This window comes from Eucyclogobius newberryi, unplaced genomic scaffold (assembly GCF_026437365.1).
Source record: "Eucyclogobius newberryi isolate DKJ021-1_F unplaced genomic scaffold, fEucNew1.0.hap1 SCAF_8, whole genome shotgun sequence".
NCBI classification, from domain to species: Eukaryota; Metazoa; Chordata; class Actinopteri; order Gobiiformes; family Gobiidae; genus Eucyclogobius; species Eucyclogobius newberryi.
The window spans coordinates 15972129-15996393 of record NW_027316500.1 but is presented as its reverse complement, the minus strand read 5'-3'; the positions used below and the strand labels follow the sequence as shown (position 1 = coordinate 15996393).

At 40.7% G+C, this 24265-nt stretch overlaps 1 protein-coding gene across 2 annotated transcripts; it reads right to left on the bottom strand.

Moving 5' to 3' along the window:
• Positions 1–5857: 5857 nt before the first annotated feature.
• Positions 5858–15450, bottom strand: sfrp5 (secreted frizzled-related protein 5). Of its 2 annotated transcripts, XM_072436397.1 has the most exons (4): positions 14824–15450; positions 12503–12556; positions 10020–10097; positions 5858–6630 (listed from the first exon to the last, which is right to left on the bottom strand). In XM_072436397.1, exons 1-4 carry the CDS (start codon positions 15386–15388, stop codon positions 6302–6304), a joined length of 1026 nt encoding a protein of 341 aa, XP_072292498.1. In that variant the 5' UTR covers positions 15389–15450; the 3' UTR covers positions 5858–6301. The 2 variants fall into 2 exon arrangements, with proteins under 2 accessions (XP_072292498.1, XP_072292499.1); XM_072436398.1 differs by lacking the exon at positions 12503–12556 and having other exon boundaries at positions 14824–15447.
• Positions 15451–24265: the final 8815 nt, after the last annotated feature.

The following is a 24265-nucleotide window of genomic DNA, read 5'->3' as shown; positions in this document are numbered from 1 at the left end:
AAAGTTTCCCTGTGTCACCCCCATGTCACATCAAAAATAGACAATTTTAAGTTGGAAAAGCATCTTCATTTGTCTGCTGTGACCTATTGACCTCTTTTGAAGACACTGTTTTTAGAGTCTCTGAACCACCACTAATACATTTTAGTGTTTGCTTTGGCTTGGGAGCGAGAAAAGGAAACTCTTAAATGCTATTATTAGTTTATGAAATGACATAGGCCTCCATCAAACTGCAGTAATGTTGTTGTACTGTTCACAGGCTTGTGCAGACGAACATATCCACACATCAAACCCATGTGTTTAAAGAGCACCCATTAGGTTAATTAGCAGGTCGTGTATGTGTTCATATCTGTGATGGGCTGCAGCAACACAGTCAGAGCCTTGTAAGTTAAGCTCCACTCAGGGAACCATTGACTTGTTGACTTGTCCCTCTACATCAACAAAGTGGGCAGCAGTGGGTCTGTAGTCGTGAGAAGAGTGGAAGAGCAGAGTGACCACGGAGTGAGCTGCCCTCAATGGAAAATGACCATCATAACTTCCATTCAAGAGCATTTAAGAGCAAAGGGTCAGAGGTCCAATGAAACAGGAGCTCAATCTTCTTTCCTTTCAGCATTTATTTTTCAAAGTATCCAGTATACCCACTGTCTGCCTTCAGTGATTTGACACAGATGCCCTACCTTACCTTTTACCTGGAGTTGGGAGCAGCAAAAGTGGCTCTTTGTGGCAAATGTATCAGGCCTATTTCTCCAATGTGCAGATATTGCACAGTTTGGCTGTTATTGCAATCTTAATGTTATTAAATACTACAAATGAAACATTATTCAAACTTTTTTGTGTTATTAAATATTGATTACCACTTCATAATAACTACACTTTAATTAGCCTTAATAAAGCATGAACAAAGACTTACTTTATAATGAACAATGATTTAGGCATAGTAATTCATTTAAACTGGGGTACCTGACTTTTCTTTTTCTTTTTTTTAAATGTGTGAATTTTGTGTTAATCCATCTTGTAAAAGCAGCACTTTGTGTCAAAATTATTTTATTTTTGTTAACCTGAAGTCAAAGCGCTCTGATTGGCTGTGCATGAGTGGTCCATCCCAGCTTCACTTTACTGTTTGATAAAACCGGTTCTAAAGCCATGCACATACCTGGGAATATATGCATTTGAACATATAGGCTTTGTGAGAACTAGAGACAAGTTCGATTTAAATTTTTTCTCCTCCTGCAGTTAGATATCATAGCTTTAAGTAACAGGAGTTTAGAGTAAGAGTCTTCTTTTACATCTTTTACAATATTGGTATGAAAATAGGGGCACCACGTCAAATAGTAGTAAAAGAGGAACAAGTTGAGGATTGTGGTGGGGAATGGTTGGACAAATATGATACATTAAAGTATATAACTGTATCATTTTCTCTTTTGTCTTAAAACACAGTTAGAGTTTGGAATAACTGTAGATAACATCATCTTACAACCAAGAAAAGACCCCCAGAAACGTATCCTGTTCTTCTATGATGACATCTCCATTTTTACGGTTCATATGGCACCTGTGATCACTCTATGCCAACTTGGCTAAGGGAATGTGAAAGTACAATGGGAAAACACTAAGGTTTATTGTCCTTGTAGGGAAATTTGTCCTCTGCATTAGACACATCCTTCAATGTCGGCAGGAGAGGTGGGCACTGCGTCCAGATCTTTGTGCGAGGCTTGGTCAGGAGAACTACTGTAGCTGGAGTATTTGACCTATTGTGCATTTTTTGGGTTGATGTGGGAAGCCGGAGCACCCAGAGGAAACCCACCAATGCAAACGCCACAGAAAAAGGCACGTCTGGTCTGGGAGTCAAACTTGCGACCTTCTTGCTGTGAGGCGAGAGTGCTTGCCAATCTGTCACAGTGACGCCACAGTTTGTGTATTTGTGTTTATACGGATCCTTGTGTATTTGTGTTTAAACGGCTGTGGACTTTTTGAATGCAGCTGCCCGGTGTCTCTCTCGTTGCCGTCTGTCAGTGATGCCTGTCTCCTTTATAGGCTTCTGTTGACAGAGCGTGTGATCAAGGGCCAAAGAGCTCGATGGTCTCTGAAGGTCAAAGCTGCCAATAGTTCATGACTATATTATCACAACCGCTCTCTTAACATTGCCTTGTTTTTCATCATGGTTGGTTGAAAAAACCTGCAGGGTGGGTTCATTTCATATATATATTTTTTTTAGTTGCACATCATAATTTCAACAAAAAGCCCTGCATGTTCAAAAGGAAGTAGGGAGAAGCTAAAGATTATCCAGTCATGTTCCACATTTACAAATCACATGAATATGGGAAACAAAGGCTCATCACCAAAGTCCAACAGTTATACACAACAAAACCATGTATTTTCATTGAATTGAACACATCATAGGCAAAATATCCCTTCTTCTTTGCTATATTCCTCAAAACAATATTTTATGTGCTTTTTAAATTGCTGAATGTTACTACATTGCTTGATGATTTAATACAAACCATTCCTTAACTTGCAGTAGCGGCGCTGATTGACACAGTAAAGCGGTTCTTAGTAAATGTGGTTCTTAAACGTTGCATTTTGATATACAATTTTCCTCAGCAGTTGTATTTTTGGTATCACACCGGGATGACATAAATATCACCAACAATTAAAGAGTGGACAGATATCACGACAGACAAACGCAAATGGAAAAAATGGGACTCTTATTTTGGACTTTATATGCTTTAACCTTTTTGTCTTTGGATGCCTTCCCTTATGTTCTCATTTTATTTATTTGACTTAATTTGTCCAAATTGAAAAAAAAAAAAGACTACCCACTACTCCCTTTTGCCAAATGTACAATAAATGTATTCAATATTTTTACAGAGATAGTTTGTCCAGTTGGAGGCAGAATTTTAGTTGTACAGGTCAGATTTATTACAGGATCTGAATAAGTATTTTTAGTCCATGTTAGCTCAAGTGCTAAGTTTATGTTCATGTCCATTAGTACAATTGTGTGTTGCATTCTGCCATATTTCTGTATGTAAACCCTGCGTTTTGGTTCTACCTGTCAGTCCTCCCTCTTTGATGGGATGGCTGGGTGTCGCAGGCTGGGCGTGTGTCTGAGTGTGTGCTTTCCATGCAGTTGTAAATCTCAGTTCTGACATGTTTCTTCAGGGGGAAACAGCAGGTTTGGGACACCCTGATGACCTTCACAGATGCTCCATGACCCTGCCCACGGGACGTCTACTCCACCTATTAATTTATTCATTTTCCACTGCTCAACACATTCGGAGGGCAGTGTGATTGTTTCCGAAAGCCCACGTCCCAGGAGATCCGCCCATGTGTTTACCTATGTCCCCTCTCTCAGTCTTGAGCCAATTCTCTTTTCCTTGTCACTGTTGTTATTAATGATTAAGGACATTTTACTTTTATTTTGCAGTAGAGCATTTTACCATACCTAATGACATAAGACCACCCTGCTACTTAAAACTGCATGCGATGTTTCATATATATATATATATATATATATATATATATATATATATAGATTATCTATGGTCTAGAAATAAAACAGAATTAATTTTTAAAGGAACATGAAATGTAACTTAACTTATAAGTGAACTTTTACGGCGTTGTTTATTCATTATGCACATAGCTTTTTGTCTGTGTCAGAACACGCAGTAATTCAGTATGAATGACTTACATGCTGCATTGTGCTGTTTCTGACTTTCCCCTTGTGTAAAACACACGTACAACTCCGTGTCCTCCCTGCCTGTTGACAGGTGGTCCGCTGGTTCAGAACATGATTCTGGTTTAATGATGCCATGGTGTGTGTGCCGTGCTACAGCTAATCAACATTATTTGGCTCTGCCTACACGATGTATAATGCTCTCTTTCTGTTGGGACTGTTCAGTCAAATCTGGTTAACTGACTTATGTGGATGAGAGTATGCATGTGCACGCATGATGTGATCACATTATTCCAACTCACTCATGAAATAACACTGATTCATCCCACCCTTATTTATGTTATAAAGGAGCCCAGTGTTGTCTGTGGAAAGAATACAATGGACCTTATGAGTCAAACTGCCTTCTCTCCCTGAAATGCATTGAATATAATGAACTAAAACATGTACAGATTATTTATTGGAGCAGTCTGATCTGCAATGTGGTTTAATCAGATACAGTATGTGTGTTAAAGAAGCATGGTAAGAGGTCAAGAGAATGATAATAAAAGTATTGAAGGGAGGACAGTCCTGGCAGGGAAACCTGCGGCTACATAACGAAGGCTGTTTGATCCGTCCAACATGAGCAGAATGAGCTAACGTGATTTCACACTAGTGGTTTCCCAGCATGCCTTTGAGCTGTGTGTGTCAGAGGTCCCTCATCAGGCCCTTATTAACTCCACTAAGTGACCTTTATCCAGGCGTTGATGAGTATATGTAGGGTCCAAGCCAACTCTCTCCTCCCTCTCCACTCTTTCACCTTTTTGTCTTTCCTCACCAACCTTAGACCCGAGCTGCCTCCTCCTAGTGGCCTGTCACGTACATTTTCTCTCTTAAATGCTTAAATGCTCATAAATGCTTAACTGGATTTGGATCACACACATCGCTGGCTTAAGGCACTCATGTCTGACAGGAATTGACTAATCATCCGTGTTTTCAAAGTCATTCGTAATCGTAGCACGCACTATCAGTACAATCAGCTGGAAGGGGCTTGTTGTTTTACTGGCTTCATGCTTGAAACAAAGTCCAGAGTCTTCGGATTCCAGGAACATTTTGGGCGTAAGTCGGCTAACATAATATACTGTCGCATTTAATCTATCTCAAACTGCAAAGTACAAAGATGTCAAAATCTCTTTATTAAATTGGCTTTTGTGTCCACAGTAATTACATTCTGGGTGGGTTTGATGACCTTTGTCAGTAAAACGTTGTTCTGTCGGCTTTGTGTAAGACTTAACCTGACGGCCGCTGTGGTGGGTTGTGGGACTTCTTTGTTTATTACAGAATATGCTTTCCATAAAGACTTGTGTTTTTGTTTTTGGTGTCCTTTCTAAGATGCATTGCTTTAATTATGTCACAAAAACATTTTAATTTTCTGTTGTCCAAAGCAATTTTAATACTACTCAGCTGCAGAAGCTTTGTTGTTTTATCTGGTTCATCTCTTTTTGTGGTGTATGAAAATCTGTGCAAGAAACTTAACATGCAACGTCAGAATGTGTTACTGTTCTGTTTTACTGGCTGAAACACAAAGTACACTTACAGGAGTTTTCTCTTCAGTATAGTATATGTAGTTTGGAGTAATTACGTTGACTTCTTGAGTATTACTACAACAGTTTTCTACCTCTTTGTATCTGTACCACCAACATATCAGCTCATACTGTAGGAGAAACCATTTTGACAATAACTTCGTAAACATTGAAGCACCGTGTTTACCTGTGTGTGTTCCAGAGTTCAGCCTGAGCTCTGCGGTGAGAGGTCTGTACCCCCCCTCCACACTCACAGCAGGGCCATCCGAGAAGCTGCCCCGTTTGGCACCTTCTCATTGGCTTCATTCATCAGCCCTCCAGGTATGGCCTCTTCAAGGAAATACGAGATGTTTAAAGACCCAGAAGTTTGACATGAGACAAACTTCAGACAATGTGTTCTCATGGTTTTATACATAACACAACATAATATTCTCAAGACACACCAAACCAACATATTTTGTAGAAAAAAAATCAGATATGTTTATTTATTTACGTTTTGAGAAAAAATATTACAAAAGGATTCCTATTCATCGGTTAACTGATTGCAAAGTATTGTAGATAAATTTGCTCTCTTACGGCTAGTGTAAAGTCAGCTGCTATGTGACAATAATGAGTCAAACAATATGAGTCTCTGCCTCTTTGTCCACCTTGAAGCCAAAAGAGTCAAGTCTCATTGCTGGTCCTTGATAGTGCCAAACAAAGTCAGCGAAAATGCCATCTATAGTCCATACTTTGCTGGTCCCATCCATCTCCTTTCCATAAAAAAAAAAAAAAATACAAATTGAAACACTGAAAAAAAGCCCTGATCTACCAAGCTAGTGTTTAACTGAACCCTACTGTTCATTACTCTTTGCAAAAATATAAAATACAGAGGAAACGTAATGCCAAGTGTAGCGTCTGTGTTTGGAAATTCCCCTATTAGTAATATATGAATCATGACATTTTCTTTCTACTATTATTTCAAATTAGGAGTTATTACCATTTTGGAAAGCTGGATGTGTAAGGTGTGTGACTACGCAGCAGGCTGAGGCGCTATTTTAAGTCAAATAAATGTGGAAAAGGATGGGAGGGTCCCTCATTGGAACACAGTGTGGTAGGTGGGACACTGATGAGACTTCATGTACTTGATGGCAAACTTGAGCTCCTTGCTTTTCTTGTCCCACTTGTGGATGGACATGATGAGGAGTTGCTGGTCCACCTTGCGTCCCATGATGAGGAAGTTTGATCCCAGGCTGTCGAGCTGCGCACAAGGGCAGTTGGCGCCGTTTTTGATGAACAGCGTCAGTTTCTTCAGGTCCTTCTTTCGCAGAGCTCCTTGCTTCAGGACTTTCTTCTTCTTCTGCGCCGCGATAACCTTTTTATCTCCTTTCTCTTTTTTCACCTCTTTGATCTTCATCTTGAGAACTGGGGAAGAGGAGACATGACAAGTTAGACTGGTGGCCACACACTCAGATGGTGCAATTCCATGTAAATGTATTTATTTTGTCTTGAATCTTCCACGTTATGGCATTAAACTGATCTATCTCCATAAAGACAAGCAGGCAACGCCACTTGGTCAAATTACAGGTGGGATCTGTGGAGAGGTGAACCCACTCACAGTAAGAATCTATGTTTTTTTGAGAAATTCTGTAATTAAATGAATAGGTACATTCATTTTAATGCCATAGTGTGGTACATTCAAGGCAAAATAACAACATCCCCATAGATTCAAGCAGGTAGCAGACCTTCCACCAGAAAAGTTACGTAGTGCACTTTTGAATGGTATTTTATAAAAGAAAATATTCAAATTGGAAGTCCATTCATGTTGAAAAATAATAATTTATATTAGTTATGAGACCCTTGAACTTGCTAAATTACCACACAAATCTGTAAGTATAGAAATTGTACCTGCCCCCATTTTCATGTAATATTACAGCCCTACATAATATTGTGATACCATCTGCAACAACTTTGCAATTGGACCCTTAAAATTCACCATACATATCATCTTTGCAACAGTTTTATGATATTACTGACCCCCCCCCCCCACATAGGCCCATCTGTTCTTTCTCTGTTTATATAAATCCAAACATCCGAGACACTCTTTAGCTTTAACTCCCTTATCACTTTGAGCTTAATATGTGGCATTTGCCGCTATCTCAGCTTTTATGAAACGGTCGAGGCACTGACCATCTCCTGTTGAGTCCTTGGTTTACATATTCATACTTTTACATGCCAGGGATCACAGTGGAGGTGCCAACTCTTAAGAGAGGAATTCTCTGGGTGAACACTTTGACAGGTGAGATTAATCATGCAGACGGCAGACGCACAGAGCCGGTGTGAGGCATCGCTCTTCGCCGGGCTGTTGGAAGATGGCCATTTCCCCTCTCGCCCGCTCTTCTGCGCTGCATAAACATACCCAGGTACTACTGCGTGTGCTGGACCGGTGCGGATAGGCCTGGTACAATCATTACTGTATCGAATATTCAGAATATCACTAAATTGAATGTATCTACCTCTTTATTTGCTCTATATGATAACTTTTGGTCGAAGAGTAACGTGAGTGTTTCAATTTGTGCTGTTAATTTATGGCTTCTCATTTAGAAAAGGGTTCACAAGGATTATCATTCTTTAGGGTTATTGTACCAGTAGCATATGGTAGTAACTTTGTACTTCAAGACGTGTTATCTTGGCAAGCCTAAGTCTGAAGGAATAGTTTTTTTTTTTACTTCCTCTGATGAACAGGTTCAGGTTAATAATTAAATAAAAAGTACTTTACACTTATAAACTTGCCTCTCCGAATAATTGATGATATTGTTTTTCCTCAAGTCAGTAGAAGTATGTTGCAGTGCGGGTTGGAATAGTAGGTCTAATGATAGTAGCAGTGAATGGAGTAAGTCTGGGCATTGGTGGAAGAAGTATAAGTACAGATACAGGATCAAAAAATGAAAAATGTACTGAAGTAAAAGTACCCGTTTAAAAATGTACTTTCAGACAGATTTTGAGACCTTATAAAGCGTCCGAAGAAGTGATAAAGAATTGTGATGATTTTTGTTCAACTGAATTCAATTTTCTAATTTGTCTAACTTTTTATATTTGTATATTTTACTTTGATCAAATGTGGGACTCACACAATAGAACGCACTAGAAATAACTAATCCTGTTTAAAATGTAGTGGACTAGAGAGCACAGATACAGGCTCTCAGATGTAGTGAAGTAAAAGTAAAAAGTATCCACTGTAAAAATGACTTCAGTAGAATTTTATCTGTACTTTATTTGAGTATTTTGACTTTTTTTTTACTTTCCCCCTCTGCGTCTGGGTATTACTACCTCAAGAAGTTGTGACATTACTCGACATTATTTGTGGTAGTACCAGTGGCACACAAGTACTTTCCCCTAAACTAAACTAAAGTAGTACTCAAGTATTAATTAACAGTCAAAAAAAAGTGACTCCTCGGTTTTGAGCGAGCTGATAGTGTTAAAGAAAGAATGTTTTGAAGTGCCCCTCACCCATATCCTACATCACATCCAATTACTGCTGTATATACTTACTGCTTTTGCGTGCCGGCTCGCGTGTTTATGTGAATGAGCGTATTCATATAGGTGTGTGTTTGAGCAGAGAAAGGACGGATAAAATGTCCGCCTCCACCTGCCCCCCACCTGCTGCACTCCGAGGGCCCACACATACTCAATCAAACGCAGTCACAAGAGCTGCCCGGGGCCCCACGGTGCAGCCTGGCCAGCGTCCCCTTGACAAGCTCTGCCAACGTCTTCCATGCAGGGGACGTGGCACAGAAACCTTCAACCAGAGATTTGTAAATGCAGTCGCTTCATCTGAGCAACAACTGATTGCAAAAATATGGATATTTTTTTCTGATTTTAAAGTAGAGATATTATGATTTTGTCACCCACCACCTCCATTTTCCATCCTCGCCTAGCGTAATTTTCTTTCAAAGTAAAACATGTATTAAAAGAGCATGCACAGTTTGAAAGGTTAAAAAGAACTTGCCATTTTTTTAACCCTTCTTGTATGACCCAAAGTCTTAATTTTGGCCGAATAAACACAGATAAGTAGAGTAAGTAAGGACAATAATACAGTCTACAGAATATTCAAACATGCCAGTGTCAATCGAAATACAACTCTGAGTGATGTAATCAACGCTGTTATAACATGGGGACGCTCATAAATGTCAATCACCCATAATGTGTCCCCTTTTTAACACGTGTACGGATATTTGCAGTATTTGTTCTACAACTTATCTTATCTTAACTTAATCTCAATCTGTCAATGTCACGCTGCTAGATGGTATCATAAGAATGCAAGAGGAGACTACACAGATCAGATCAAAAGCCTGTGTAACAAAATGCGACTTTCCCAAAGCTTTTAGGGCAAAAGCGTCTGAAGACAGATGAGCGGTGCCTTCATAACGTGCTACTTTGGACTATAGTATAACACTGCAGCACATTCTTGCCTTGATCTCCCAAACCATACGTCAGAGTTATCTTGACTGTGAGTGTGTGTCATTTGTGATTTCCATTCAAGGCTGCTAAAGCGTCCAGTTGTGATCTAGTCCCTAGGTGTTCATGTTTCAACGTAATGTCCACAAAGAATTCACAGTTTTTGTTTGATAGCTGACCCAGACGAAAAAAACCTGTTATTATGAATCGTTGAGGTGACAGTGCAGCTTTTATAAATCAATGTGTTTGTACATTTCAGCCTCAAACTAGGGACTAAATATATCATATGCATGGTAAATAAACAACAAATGGTCGAAATAATGTCCATTTATTTAATTGAAATGGTGGGCACTTACCGAAGTCACTGGCGCAGTAATGCTCCATGATGTTGTCCGCCTTCATCTCATTATCACATGGAGGGCAAACCTTGGACACTGGGGAAGAAAAAAAGAACCGTTCATATTGCGTTCTAGCCATAGTCAGTTGTTACATACAGTATTCATAAACAATATCATTATGGACTTCTGAATCGCCCTCCTCGTGTCACACACCGTTTGCTGCAGACTGGATATATAGTCCAGCCGACTGACTGATGTTTGCCCTGCAATTACTCTGTAGAAAAGGTTTTAATTCTGGCTGTTGTATATTTTGTTGGTGCAGGCGTGGCCGTGCTCTGCAGAAAGGTAAACGCTGGAGCAGACGCAGAAGGCCACTGAAAAGTGATTAACTTCAGTGAGGGAGCCAACTCAGGAACAACAACAAAACAGGTTTGGTTAACTCTTGACACCGAAGCTGTACGGATTCAGAGCTTAAAGTGTGTAGAAACGATTATGTTAACGTGTCTTTATTGCCTTCTCAAGGTCAACATAATGGAAACTATCAATGGGTTTTAGAATGATGAGAAATTAAGGCTGTTGCCATAGTGAATATCAATTTAAAACAAAATAAGATATCTTTTTACAGGGAAAACGTCCTCAAAATGTTGCATATAGAGGTCTGGCATAACTAATCTAACCATTTTTTTTTTAAATTTCTATAAATTCCTTCTATGCCTACTTGGATTAAGTTTTATGATATGTATCTAATTTATTTTAGAAACATAACTTTATTTTAGAATTGAAAGAACACATAAAAAGGATAACAAAAGACATTGAAAGAAGCTATTACACATACTAAACAAGGTAAACGTCCTTCCCAAACCCACTATTTTTAAACTACTGTCCAAAAAAACCCCCAAAACATAGCCTCATGTATCAAATAAAGTGGATGGATGATTTGTCTGCAAAATAACTGCATTTCTAACGTTCAACAAGTATACATCAGTTTTTTCTGCTGTTTTTATTTTATATTTTTCACTCTTATGTCTTGACTTCTTTGTCTTTGAAAGGTGCTGCATAACAAAACTCTCTTGCGTCAGTAAAACGTTCCAACATGTTACATTATGCTTTACTGGTCTAATACAACAGGCGTTTTCACTCAAACGCTTCCCCAAGAATACAGTCCCTTCAGGGTTCAAAGGTTATCAGCCAGTCCTGACCTCGGTGTCTGAGCGGATAATGGGAGGGGTCAAAGTTGAGCATGTTTTGGTGCCGGGGTCGTGGGGAGGTGAACCCCAGACCAGCGTCCCTTTCAGAGTGGTCGCAGGAAACTGACCCATACAGAAACGGCTCAATGTTCCCATGCTTCATCGTGGTCACTTTCCCACAAATCTCTCAAAAGGTAAAGACAACTTTCGCCAGCTTACAATGTGCGTTAGCCTTTTAATACATCAAGATGTTAATTTGTGTTTATACTTCCGAGGGCGGCCGCAGTCTTGCCAAACCTCTGCTGGCTCCGTGCGCTTTGAACGATTTCCTGAAACTGTTGTGTCTCGCTGTGGCTCTGCAGTTATTCATTGGGCTTTCACGGCGGTGGTATGTTGGCACGGGGCCAGTCCTGCTCATCCCAGGGCAGCGCATGTGTCAAGAAAAGCAGCGCCTCTCTAAAGCGGAGTTGAGTTTGGACAGAGCCGCACCGTTTAGCTGTGGAACCAATTAGGCGATGAGTGCCTTGATGCTCCTCCGCGCGGTAAATCCTCGTCATGTTCTAATAAGAGCCACTGGGTCATGTCTGCTTTCCTGGACACTTTTCTGCTCAGAAAATATTTTGACATTAGGTCATATGTATTCTTCCAAAGCATCAATGCAGTTTAGGAATTTTTATTAGTAGACTTTGTAATTTTATTGTCCAAATTGTGATGTTGCACTTGACTGCTGTTTGCATGTCTTTGCTGTTCATACACGTGTAAAGAACTGTGGGTTGTTTATGTCACAGTTCACATAGACTTAAGAGTAATTGATGGATATAGTATATAATAGATTTCTTTTGAATATGAGTGTGGTGGTGAACTGGGAGGTGGTCTGTTGGAAAGAGCGGCTGTTAATCTTCAAATGGGATGCCAAAGTGGAAACGATGTACGGCACGGATCCAACAACGAGCTGCATAGCTTCACAGTCTGACCTCAGAAGTCTTAAATTATTTCATCCTTCAGTGAATTTTCTAATATTGATGTCACTCGCATTGGTACCTCAAATTCAAATTTAATAAAAGTTAAGCTGAACCAGATAAGTGCCATAAAATATCATGTCATGAAACTGTCTTTAACTTTTGAGAACAAACGTTGATGTAACCACAAATATGAACCATTGCAATTTAGTTTAACTCAATATGACACACACGGGTGACGTCACTCGAGCAGTGGACCAAAGCTGTGCAGTATATGAGATTTATGTTTGACCCAGGTTCTAACATCTGTTTAAAATGCAAAAATCACAAAAGTCACAAAAAGATTAGGAATCACCTAAACAGGTCCCAGGCACATCCCCGAGGTCCCTAACACAGCCAGCTCCTGCATCTGTAAGAATCCACAGTGGAGGAAAAAAACTCTCAAAGGGCTTTGGCAGCTTTCTATGCACGGAGCATTGGATCACATTTTCCCTTTCATACGGCGGCCAGGGCCACATGAGTAGCTCCCATTGTGTCGAGGACCTGACAGCGCGGCCCGTCTCCCTTGGCAAGGTTGTAACTTACACTGGTCACATCAGCGCGGACAGACAATATCGTTCACACCATGCAATTTTAACGACTTTCACTGGACAACAGCCATATTGTATCGGGCAGTTGTGAAGGCGCGCAGCGGGTGCACTGAGCTCACGGTTCAGATCAATGTGCTGCAGAGTCATCACAAAATATGTCTTACCTGCTGATTCACTCGCTTTAGTTGTGTCTGTGTACTTTAGAATCTGTTGGCATGTTTTATTAAGTCTTAAAGGCCCAGAATTCACATCTGAACCTGTATCTTGAAGTCTTTTGCTGTCACTTCTTGCCCAGATTGGATCAGTCAGTCTTTTCTTGTGTGGCCGAGTGTGAGACAAGTGTTTGTCTCAGTGAGCATGTAAAAGAATGAGTTATGTTTCTAAAGCCAAACTGTCACATAGTTGACACAAAGCCTATAAAAACAGCGCAGGCATTTTCTCAGTCAGTGTCAGTGGATTTATTACAATAACCTCAAACTTATCAAGTATTTTGTATTCCTTTGATATAAAATGCACTTTAAAAAGATTTCTAGGTTATATGTCACCTTTTCCTCCACTTAGCAGACAACGAACGGCTTCCCTTGGGCCATGTATAAAAATAAATGAGCTATAAATGATGATTAAATGATGAGAGCAATCGTACCGCACTTAGTACAAGTCGCTATTGAAAGCAAAGACAGACTCTTCTCTCACAGGAAACAGCCTCTTTTCTCTCTCTCAAACGTCTTTATTCTGCCACAGACAACTACACTCGAGCCAATCCCATTCTCTTCCCGTCTCTTGTTCTGTCATGTCGACTAATTAGCGGGAGCTCTGTAATTGGTTTTCTCACTAATTGGCCCGTCTGCTGCCAGCCCCAACAATAGCAGCAGACACTCCAGTAACTGTCCCCTTGTTGCCGTCTATAGCTCCTCTTCGCCTGCTTAAGTGCTCATTCAGAGAACACTATTCCCTCCACAAACACCCTCCATCTGTCTGCTAATTGTGCGACTTCATTTATTTCTTCACTATGCTGACTTGCTTGGGTAGCGTGTTGCAACAGGGCGCTCTCCATTGGAACACTTGTTATATGGTGATTGATGATCTCCCGACTGACTCGCTGCGATAAAGGTGTTCACACATGTGCGTTTGCTTTGCGCTTGCAGATAACTTTAGCATAATAGTCCATTTATCTTAACTGTGCAAGTGATCTTCAGCTGCCGGAGTCGTCCAGTCTCCCGGCTCATGTTTTGTGTCTGTCCTCCCCTCGGGCTGTGGTTGTAGTATCGTGGGGGACTATTTGGAGTGTTCAACAGAAAACTTTTTGCTGCTGCTGCCGTTGCTGGGATCAGTATTTTCAGTATTTGACAAATGTATTTCCTGGTCTGCTTCTCATTCACCTTGTAGCATGCCAGGATCTATATATCAATGAAGCGGAATGCCTTACTTGACACAACTCTAGTTTGGATTTTTGAGTACGAAGACATTGAAACTTATTGTGGACACGTCTTTGAGTTGTTAAAACGAAAACAATATGAACGTTGCTACTGCAGTGTTGGCAACAGGTACCAAAATGGAAAGAGTGGAAAGAGTGACCACAACAAATAACCTCCCTCTTGTACTTTCGAGGGTTGTAGTTGACTAAAGAAGTTCTTGCCTGACTAAGCACACGCACGCGGATCGATTAGTCGACTAAAGTGGACAAAAGTGTTCCAAACTTTTCAGTATCTTTGGGAACTGATCCAAACTCTACAGGAGTGTGTGCAAAAACGACTATTCATACAGAAAGTTACAAGAAAACAGTGTAAAAAGGCAGATTCACCCGCAAATCTTTAACTCCATACATTCTGCTGCTGTCCCATATAGATCCTTATAATGTAAATGAAATACTTAGTCAACTAATACAACTTTATCAAATACACCACTGACTGATTAATCAATTACATGATTAAATGCTGATAAAGCTTCTATTTCCTTGCATTCATTTCAAATTTGACATAGATTTTTGACCAGATGTCTTTCTTTATCAGTGTTTTGGACCGGCACAAAGACCACACTGACAGATTTGCTTATGACAGATGCAAAGTTAAACCCATGTGCGTCCTACCTGGCGGCTGTGTGACATGGTCCACTGAGAACTGCATGGGGATACAGAGGTCATTGTCTATGGGGAACTTGTTGCAGTTCAACATCTCGGGCCAGGGGAAGCCGTACGTCTCCATGACGGGCGCACAGCTGTTCCTCACCGCCTCGCACAGGGACCGGCACGGGTAGATGGGCCTGTCCAAGCACACTGGGGCGAACAGGGAGCAGAGGAAGACCTGTGTGTCTGCATGGCAACGCTTAGCCAAAAGTGGTACCCAGCTCCCCGCCTGCTGCTTCACCTCCGGCATGGTCTCGTGGTCCAGCAGGTTGGGCAGCCTCATCTTCTTGTAGCCCACGTTGTGACAGAGCCTCAAGTCGGCCGGTATGTCCACGCACTGGGGCTGTTTGGTGTAGAAGCGCCCGTTGTGGAAGTTGTCCGACTGCCAGCTGTAGTAGTCGTACTCGTCTGCGGCCGAAACGCAGAGGAGGAGTAGGGTGATGGGGAGGAAAAGTGAGCGGGCCAGGGCCGAGCTGAAGGAGCACCCACAGGTTAATGCCCACGTGTGGCTCTTTTGTCCCTTTGCCATGCTATTTCAGTTCAACTATTCTAAAAAAAAAAAAAAAAAGAAGAAGCTGTATCCAAAAATGTTTGAATGAAAGTGTACAAACTGTATTCCCTCTATGCTGGAAGATTGAACACTAGCAGTCTTCTTTGCCTGGTGAGTTGACCCTTGGCTGCCACCTCAAAGTTTTTTACTAGGTTTGTCAAACTGGAATGAATAAAAATCTTAGAACATTTCAAGTAACTTCAGCTGTTTTGCCTGTGCGTCCTGTGCAGTGTCTCCATCTGACTGTAGTCTAATGAGGAGGAGCACCTTGGCTTTAAGAGGCAGTGTCCATGCAGCCCTGCGTGTCTGCCTGCCCCCTACAGCAACTCTTGGACCACTCACCTTCCTACTGGCCTCCCCAGGTCTCACTCACAGAGGCTACAGCCAATCGCAGCGCAGTGGGAGTGGTCAGACTCCCCACTGCCCCTCATTCACAAGGTAAACCCCTCCCATGCACAGAAATGTTGACTGTGGATATTTCCCCCAACTTTATTGAACAGCTTGTATCTGCCACCTACAGACATGAAATTATAGCTGGGTTATGCAAGTAGTAAATAAGGCATCTGTATCATGTCATTCACAGTGAAATATTTATTAAAACATTTGTGATAAATTGTGATAAATTGTGGTAAAGTCAGTAAATGCATAAATCACTTTCAAAATGTCTGCATCTGTTAAAAGAAGAATTTCACATGTATTCTTCATGGAGTCTGCTTTATCTTCTGAGGATTCTGCTTCAAACCAGCAGCGTTCATGTCCTGTGAGTAACAGATTGTTTGTCTTATATGTTTACCAAGAACCTACTGCTGTGATCCAAAATATAACCCTCCGTTTATGTACGAGTATGAGCACTTTGCACTCTAATGAGGTGATCCCACAGAAGACTTGCATACACAGGATGTCGGATGCTTAGGCCAAGCTGTGTGGTTTATGCTAATGCTCACTAGCTGTGAATAGAGCCACGCTGCCCCTCTGTCTCCTCCGATCAGCACCACAGACACACTGAGCCTTCACCTCTGCACAGAATGCACCAGAGAACTCACATTTATATTCAACAATGTCATGCACTCTGCTGAAATCATCCCGAGTTCTGTGTCTTGTATCTGCATAATTCGAGCTGTGAGTGATGGCTGAGTTCATGGCAGACTCTAGCTGGAGAGTGGAATGGGAAAAGTTGAGGTTTTTGCCTGTTGATATTATTATTGTTATCAACTGCCAGGACAAACAGAGGGCTAGCAGTCTATGTGTTTTTCAAACAGCTGGAGGTATTGAATGAACATCAGACGTACTATTGTTCTTTGCCTTTAGCATAGAAGATAAAATTTCAGAAACAGCGGTATGTCTATAAAATCTAATTCAGTTCAAAATAAATTGACCACAGATTTAGTTTTTGGTCATAGTTTAGAGAATGAGTATTATTTTTTGCGTCATCTCAGAATTTGGATGGTGATATTGCTGACAATGGGAAATATTGAGACAATCAAATACTGATATAAAGATTTTCCGGATAATGTTGGTAAAATACGTGTTGAATGATATCCAGATTTGTCTAGATTATTCATAACTTCTGTCTTTGATCAAGTCTTGTTTTAGTGACAGACAGGAGCTGCTCTGCTAACCTTTGTACCAAAGCTAATCAATATTAGTCACAGCTAATAAGCAGTGGACCTTACTCCGCTGTAGGGCGCTCACAATCACACACCTCACTTTGCCAGTATCACGTGTTTGCTGCTGTAGAGCTGACCTATTTTAGACACTAGTGTTTCCTCGGATACAGGCGCAGTGTACTGCCTTCAAGATCCCAACAAAAGTGTCTTTCATGGTAATCAATCAACAATGGTTGTCTGCTCTTGTCCTCTTCCCCCAAACTGGCCTCCATGGCCATTGGCCAAACAATTCCATTTTACTCTTTCTTGCGTTCTGATTGGCTAAGATGTATAAGATTAGGCCCAACTTGTATTGTCAGAGCCAAAGGTTTAGCATTGTTTGAATAGGGGACGAGTGAAAAGGCTGGAGTGCAGATGCACTAACCAGCCACCAAAACCAGCCACCAAAACCAGCCTGTCCACCACCACCACAGTCTGACTTAAAGGAACATGGATGTAAATCATATTAAACAAGATCTCTTCCATCATTAACAGTTTTTAGATGAAGAACAAATACCTTGACAAAGTGTGTACTGTATTTGTGGCCATTCTATGGCTCAATCTATGTGTGTTGTTAAGCCCCGCCCCCTCACCACACACATGCATTCACCTCTGAGCTTTACATTGACACAATAGGGATTAGCTGAAGAATTGTCCAAATGAGTGAAGCACAGAGAGTAGTGCCTCCCACAAGGAATCTTTGCTCCTACCTAAAGAAAAAATAAATTCAATTAAATTTTATCTCATGCTCATTGTCAAAATGTATTGCACTACAAATAAATAGCGGTACATATTTCCTTCAGGGCACTGTACTGTGCAGGGACTGTTGGGTAATTGTCCTTTTGACCTGCTTGTTTGCAAACACTTGGGTTTAAACAGACTTCTGCCTGGATAAAACCTGTAATCCCTCAAACAAACTCCATAGTGTTTGCATGGTCCTTACCCAACACGGCCACTTTCAGAGTCAACTAAATGCCCTGATTTTTGCCCTGAGTCACAGCCTGAAACCTGAAATGATGCAGGAAGAGTTTGTGTCAGTGTTGACTATTGAACACAGTTGTTAAAATGTGCTGCAATGATGTTGAAGACTTGTAAGTCCAGATAGCCAGCTACTGCTAAACCCATAGATGGATGTCAGATTGGGCAGCGGTGATGGGATGTGCTGACAAGTGTTTGCTTTTGGCCCTAAGCACACAAATTCTTCACTACAGCCGTGTATCTCTTACTTGAGTCCATTTCCACTCTGCCATATTGTTGAAGCCAGGGTTCACACAGTACATTTAATCACAGACAATTTGTCATTCGTAACACCTCCCTCCAGCTTCCCCCAGTCTTTGTAAAAGAGAGCTTTTGACCACATCACAGTCATGGGCGCCAATGGGAAGAGACAGACTGGAGAAAGGATGCCCAAACTGAGGCGGAAGCTATTGTTGGTGTCTCTCTCCCAGTCTTTCTCTCTCTCTCTCTCTCTCTCTCTCTCCCCACTACCTCCCTGTCTCTCCCTCCCTCCTTCTGTCTGTCTGTCTGTCTGTCTCTCTCTCTCTCTCTCTCTCTCTCTCTCTCTCTCTCTCTTTCCCTCCCTCAGTGTTTCTCTCTCTGTCTGTCTGTCTGTCTCTTTCCCTCCCTCTGTGTCTCTCTCTGTCTGTCTGTCTGTCTCTCTCTACCTCTCCCCCCTCTATTTATTTCTCTCTTCCCCTCTCTCGCTCTCTCTGTCTGTCTCGCTGTGTGTGTGTGTCTCTCTCTCTCTCTGTCTGTCTCTCTCTCTCTCCCTCCCTCTGTGTCTCTGTCTGTCTGTCTCTCTCTACCTCTCCCCCCTCTATCTCTTTCTCTCTTCCCCCCTCTCTCTGTCTCTCTGTCTGTCTCTCTGTGTCTCTCTCTCCCTCCCTCTCTCTCTCTCTCTCTCTCTCTCTCTCTCTCTCTCTCTCTCTCTCTCTCTCTCTCTCTCTCTCTCTCTCTCTCTCTCTCCCCCCCTCTCTCCCTCTCTCTCTGTAACATCTGGCATGTTTCCACTGGGTGATGTAAAGCTTTTTAGTTTTGACGTTGTTTCTTATGAGCAGAAAGGCTCCAACAAGCTCCTATTGTAAAGTGGTCCTGATTTAATACCACCGTGCTAGAATTCACACAATTGCAATGTGTAAGTGTGAGCTGAAATGTTTCATAGACCAAGGAACCTAAGTGTAAAACCTCAACCCTGTCACTTATTCATTCCTTATGACGTATGTTACCCATTTTATAGTCCACAGTTTCAGTCACATATTATATACATTGTCCTAAACATGTAGTCCTGGATAATTGTCCCATTAGGTTCAAAGTCAAATGGCGCCAAAAGATTTCCATTTATTGTGTCCATGGCAGGAGTTTTGACGTCCAAATATAGTGAAATGCCAATACTGAAAACAGTTGTCTCAATTGAAGTATTATACTGTCAGATACAAATGTTTCATGAATAAAAAGGTGTTTTTTCACATAGAAAAATGGCATGACAAAAGCAGGTGCATGAGAACATGCTGTGTGCTTCTTAGTGACAATTTTATTTGCAAATGAATATTTTCTATTTTTAATTATTTCTTTTCTGCAAGTGGCTAAAATAGTGGCGCCAGTGCTCTTGCATGTTAGCAGCACTCACTCACATTTATCTTTCATGCTTTTATTATAGTGTTTTTGTCTGTTCACATGGCCCTGTCTCCCATAGCTGTCATGTGTGGGGTCATCTCTTCAAACATCTCCCTCACCTCTGTTGGGAAATCCAGAGATAGTGGTTTAACAAACACAGTCTGCCTTCTTCATATCTCTGATACAGATCACTAGATAACATATTTGGTTAATGGCAGTTGCTGACCCTTTAGTGCTAAACAATTTGTGTCACAACCTGTAGACATTTGCTAATTATCCCGTCTTCCATCTTAATCACACCAGGAATGTTAGTCTCCTTCCCATTTTTACTAGATTGATAAGGATCGAGGTAATTGACCAAATAGTCTCACTGTTAATTAACTTTCATTGAGTATTTTTTGCTTGTTAGGAGAAGGGAAATCCTTCGATATGCATCTTTATGGAGTTACTTTTTATGGGTCTAGTAGTAACACACAGGTTGTTTTGTAGCATCAGTGGATAAATTAATTTATTTTATTCAACAACTATACTACACTAACTGAAGGAAGTTCAAGTTCAGAGGTAAAGCCGCTTTCAGTAGTTTGCAGACATTAGTCTGTCACTGACCTTTTCAATTGTCCCTAATATTTTATATATATATATATATGTCTCATGATTCAGTCCTTAATCAAACTTTTGGACAGTAGACAATTTATAATATTCTAAAAAGTATATTTATTCCAAGTACTGTAAGTATATATTTCCACAGTTGGAAAAGTTTTAATTGAAACAGTCCTGAGGCCCGAGGTGCTGCCGCTCGCCCACAGTGTGCGCCTGGAGCAGAGCGAGTGCTGCATAATGGCAGGAATGTGACATGTTGCATAAGACCATGAATCCTGAACGCAGCTTGCCCAGATAAATGAACCCAAGAACAAACTGCTTAATTGTGAAGTACAATGGTGCTTTTGACCAACACTGAGGGCAGACATGCTACTGTACTGTGTTAATGGAAGGATAGCAGTCTCCTATTGGCAGCTCGCGCCACTGTTCCAAACCACTTCATCTGTCCCGGTTACCGTACACCCATGCTAGTCTTGGACAACACAAACTTTGGAATAAGAACAGCATAATTTTGCTCATTTTTGCCTTGTCTCCAACTCGTTACCCCACACATACTGGTTTGGACAGATGAAAAATGTCAAGGGTAGACCACCTGGCTGTGTGAGGAAAATGTTCGGTCTTCATCAATGAGGTGCAGTGTGCAGGGTAATGCTGGGTCGCACTCTCATATCACGGCCATTAGACAGGCATGTGATGGGCGTGGTCCAGTGCTGTGTCTGCCCCGTCCCTCCCTTAAATCCCATTCACCATAATCTTCAATAATCCCACCAATTCCACAGGTGCAGAAACATGCAGTATGGGGAATGTGAAGAGTTATTGTGCCATGGAGCTCCCTGTGTGTGTTCAACTGTAAAAACAGTAACTCTTCTATCATCCACCACCAAATATATCCACGTATACTTGTATTCTAAGAGACAATGGCAGCTGTACACAATACCACAGACAAAAGTGTAAATTATAATGTTAAAAAAGGTAGTGTCAAAGAATCCAGTGACTCTTCTGCACAACTTCTTCTCTTTCTTTTTTATGCTTCTAGACACAGAAATAGTTTGTACACTATTACAACTTAAAAGTCCTTCTAGTTTGAATCATTATCACTATGTTGCTGCCATCACCTTCAGGACAAATTACTTACTAGCGACAGAACATTTTCAAACAAACTGAGTAAGTGAATCACTATAGACCTCTGAAATGTTACCGACTTTTTACACCAAACCTGGCAGAAGACCTTCCAGTGGAAATGTTTCGAGCGAATGGCCCAGTTTATCCCCAACCGGACAAATAGAGCAGTTTCAGAGCCCCTGGAGTTCACCTGGCTCTTGGACACTAGGGTCATGTAGGGCTGACCCTACATGACAAGACCTTTGACTGAGATACAAAAGTGGCTGAGAAACACAGTAAAAAAAATCTGAATGTGACTTTTACTTCACTACATTTGAGTGCAGGTACTTTCTACTACAACTATAACTACAACTGCTGCTACTTCTACTACTACTACTACTACTACTACTACTACTACTACTACTACTACTACTACTACTACTACTACTACTACTACTACTACTACTACTACTACTACTACTACTACTACTACTAAATTTTTGAACTGAAAGCAGCTATCAAAAATATACACATACAGTAAAACCCACCTGAAAAAGCAGGAGATGTATTGGAATTGCAGCTGCTGACCAAAAATCAGCTCAATTCTTTTTCAAAATCACTGCATTTAAGGCTTTAACAGGTCTCAAAATCTTTGTGAAATACTTTTTTTTTGCTCATGTATCTACACTTTTACTTAAGTACTACTTCCACCACTGCATTAGACTAAATCATTGTCATGCATTGTACTTGTTCTCTCTTTATTTCTTTCTAAAAACACATTTCGATGAATAACAAAAGCCTTGGCAGAAAAACATCTGAGTCAGTCTTGTTGGACTTGGTCTGAGCACTGAATACTCAATGACCCTTTCTGGTCCAATATGGCTTCAGGAGACACTTTCTTAGTTTCTCTGTGACGTAATATATGGTATTTTTGGTCGAAGTAGATTCCTAATTGTCTCTTTTCACCAGATGATTCCTTTCTTTGCACAGGCAGAAGCTCCAAATCTGCACTGATTATCTTATTGAATACAGTATGTTGAAGACGTTGTGTTTCTCTGATCTTTGTTGTGCCGTTACAAGACAAAAACGTTCCGCGGAGCTGCAGAATGCCAAACAGAATAAGTTGTTTTTGGATCCAACCGCTGGCACTGAGCAGATAAGTCGAAGTATGTTTTTCTTTCTCTGGCCACGTCTCTTTGGCTCTGTCAGTTTAGATTAACAAACTAAACTCTGTACTTACTATAATTAATCTGAATCTGTCCAGATGTCGAATGGTTTCAATTTCCTCTGCTCTGAACTGCAAAGAGAAGTCGTAGATGGTGAATCTTTGGATGTTTTCTCTAATTTTTTGTACGTAAAAGCTTCTTCCATGAGCAAACGAAACACGCTCAGATTGGTGTTCTTAGATAGTGGTCTTAATGCTATATTTTAGATAAGACATTCACAGCGCACACTTCTCTATTCTGTCAAAGGTTAATCTTAAATAACATTTAGATTCAACGTTATAGATCTATATATAAGTTGTAAAGACCAGCAGTATTTGGTCCATTGATTCACTTTGAATAGGAATTTCTATAATCGTATCAGTCAAGAGTCCTTATCCATCGATCATGCCTCGAGTGAAGCGGTCATGTTGTCGTTCTGGATATGGAAAGTGCTAAGGATTTTCTGACAATAAACACTTATTCATATATTTATATTTTTTAATTCCTTTTTTTAACGTCTGCTCTAAAACAGATAAATAGCAAGTCATAATATTTTGAGACATTGGGCCTTGTGCTTCTAGTTTATTCTTGTGTATTTTAAGACATTCTCTCATTATAAGGGCATCTTTACTTGCATTATAGTACAATACTCAGTACTATTCACGCACTGTTCACCGATCATCTGTAAATGTTTGTAAATGTGTACATACTGAGACCAAATTTATTTTGACTTTATTTTATTAGTGAAATATTAATTCATGCATGCAATATTTGACTCGATAGATTATTGTTATTTTATTATTCATTGTTTTATGTTGCACCTAACGCTGAAACAAGTTCCTTTGTTTGAGAACTGTGTTCAATGACAATGAATACAATGATTCTCATTCTGACGTGAATTAAATAAAGTTGTTGTTTTAACTGTTGGAATGTGCTTTGATTATTGAAAAATCATTACCGGATTACAGTGAGAATGGTAATCCTTCACTTTCAAACACTATGGTTGTACCTGTCTGTTGAGAGGTACAACCATAGTGAATTTCATCCCTATTTTCTTCTCGCTCCTGCTCTAACCATCTCCTTCTTCCATTACAAAATGTCAGGCAGATTGGTGCAGAGAGTTGACAAGTGTTGGACATTTTGGAGGACAACTCCAGCTCAGTTTCCTTTGAATAGGAGAAAAGGAGAAGGTGTAATTTCCTGAGCCCAAGACCCAGGTGGGCTCTAAAAATAATCCACCCACCTCTCACTGTTTGGAAAATGACTGCTTGATTAAAAGTGCATGAGGCAAGAAATACTTAGATCTGAGCGAGGGCCACACTGAGGACAGCACAGGGACAGATAAATAGATTATCTTTAACCAGTAAGTGAGTTAATAGAACAGAAAATGGTCTTACTATTATTAGTTCTTCCACCTGTATATCTCACCATCCACTAGAGGGGGCTATAATCAGGTGATCTTTAGCTGACCCCAGAATCCAGCATATTCACATCATTAGAATTATTATGCTTTTTTTTTGTTTCTTTGTCCTGATACTTACCATGATAATTTATGTGTACAAGATGCATGTTTTAGTGCTGTACTTCTCAGAGTGACACCTTGTACAGCATGTGTCAGCAGTGATCTGTGCTACCTGCTGCCACTGAGAGCTGATGGCCCCAGGATGGCACCATCTGCTGCACCATCTGAT

Coding starts and splice junctions, on each gene's coding strand:
- sfrp5 (XM_072436397.1), bottom strand. CDS start 15,388: ATGGCAAAGGGACAAAAGAGCCACACGTGGGCATTAACCTGTGGGTGC. Junction 10,098..12,502: donor TGTGCCTGGGACCTGTTTAG/GTGATTCCTAAT, acceptor TTTCTTCCCCAG/TGTCCAAGGTTTGCCCTCCA. Junction 6,631..10,019: donor TTACTGCGCCAGTGACTTCG/GTAAGTGCCCAC, acceptor CCTCTTCCCCAG/TTCTCAAGATGAAGATCAAA.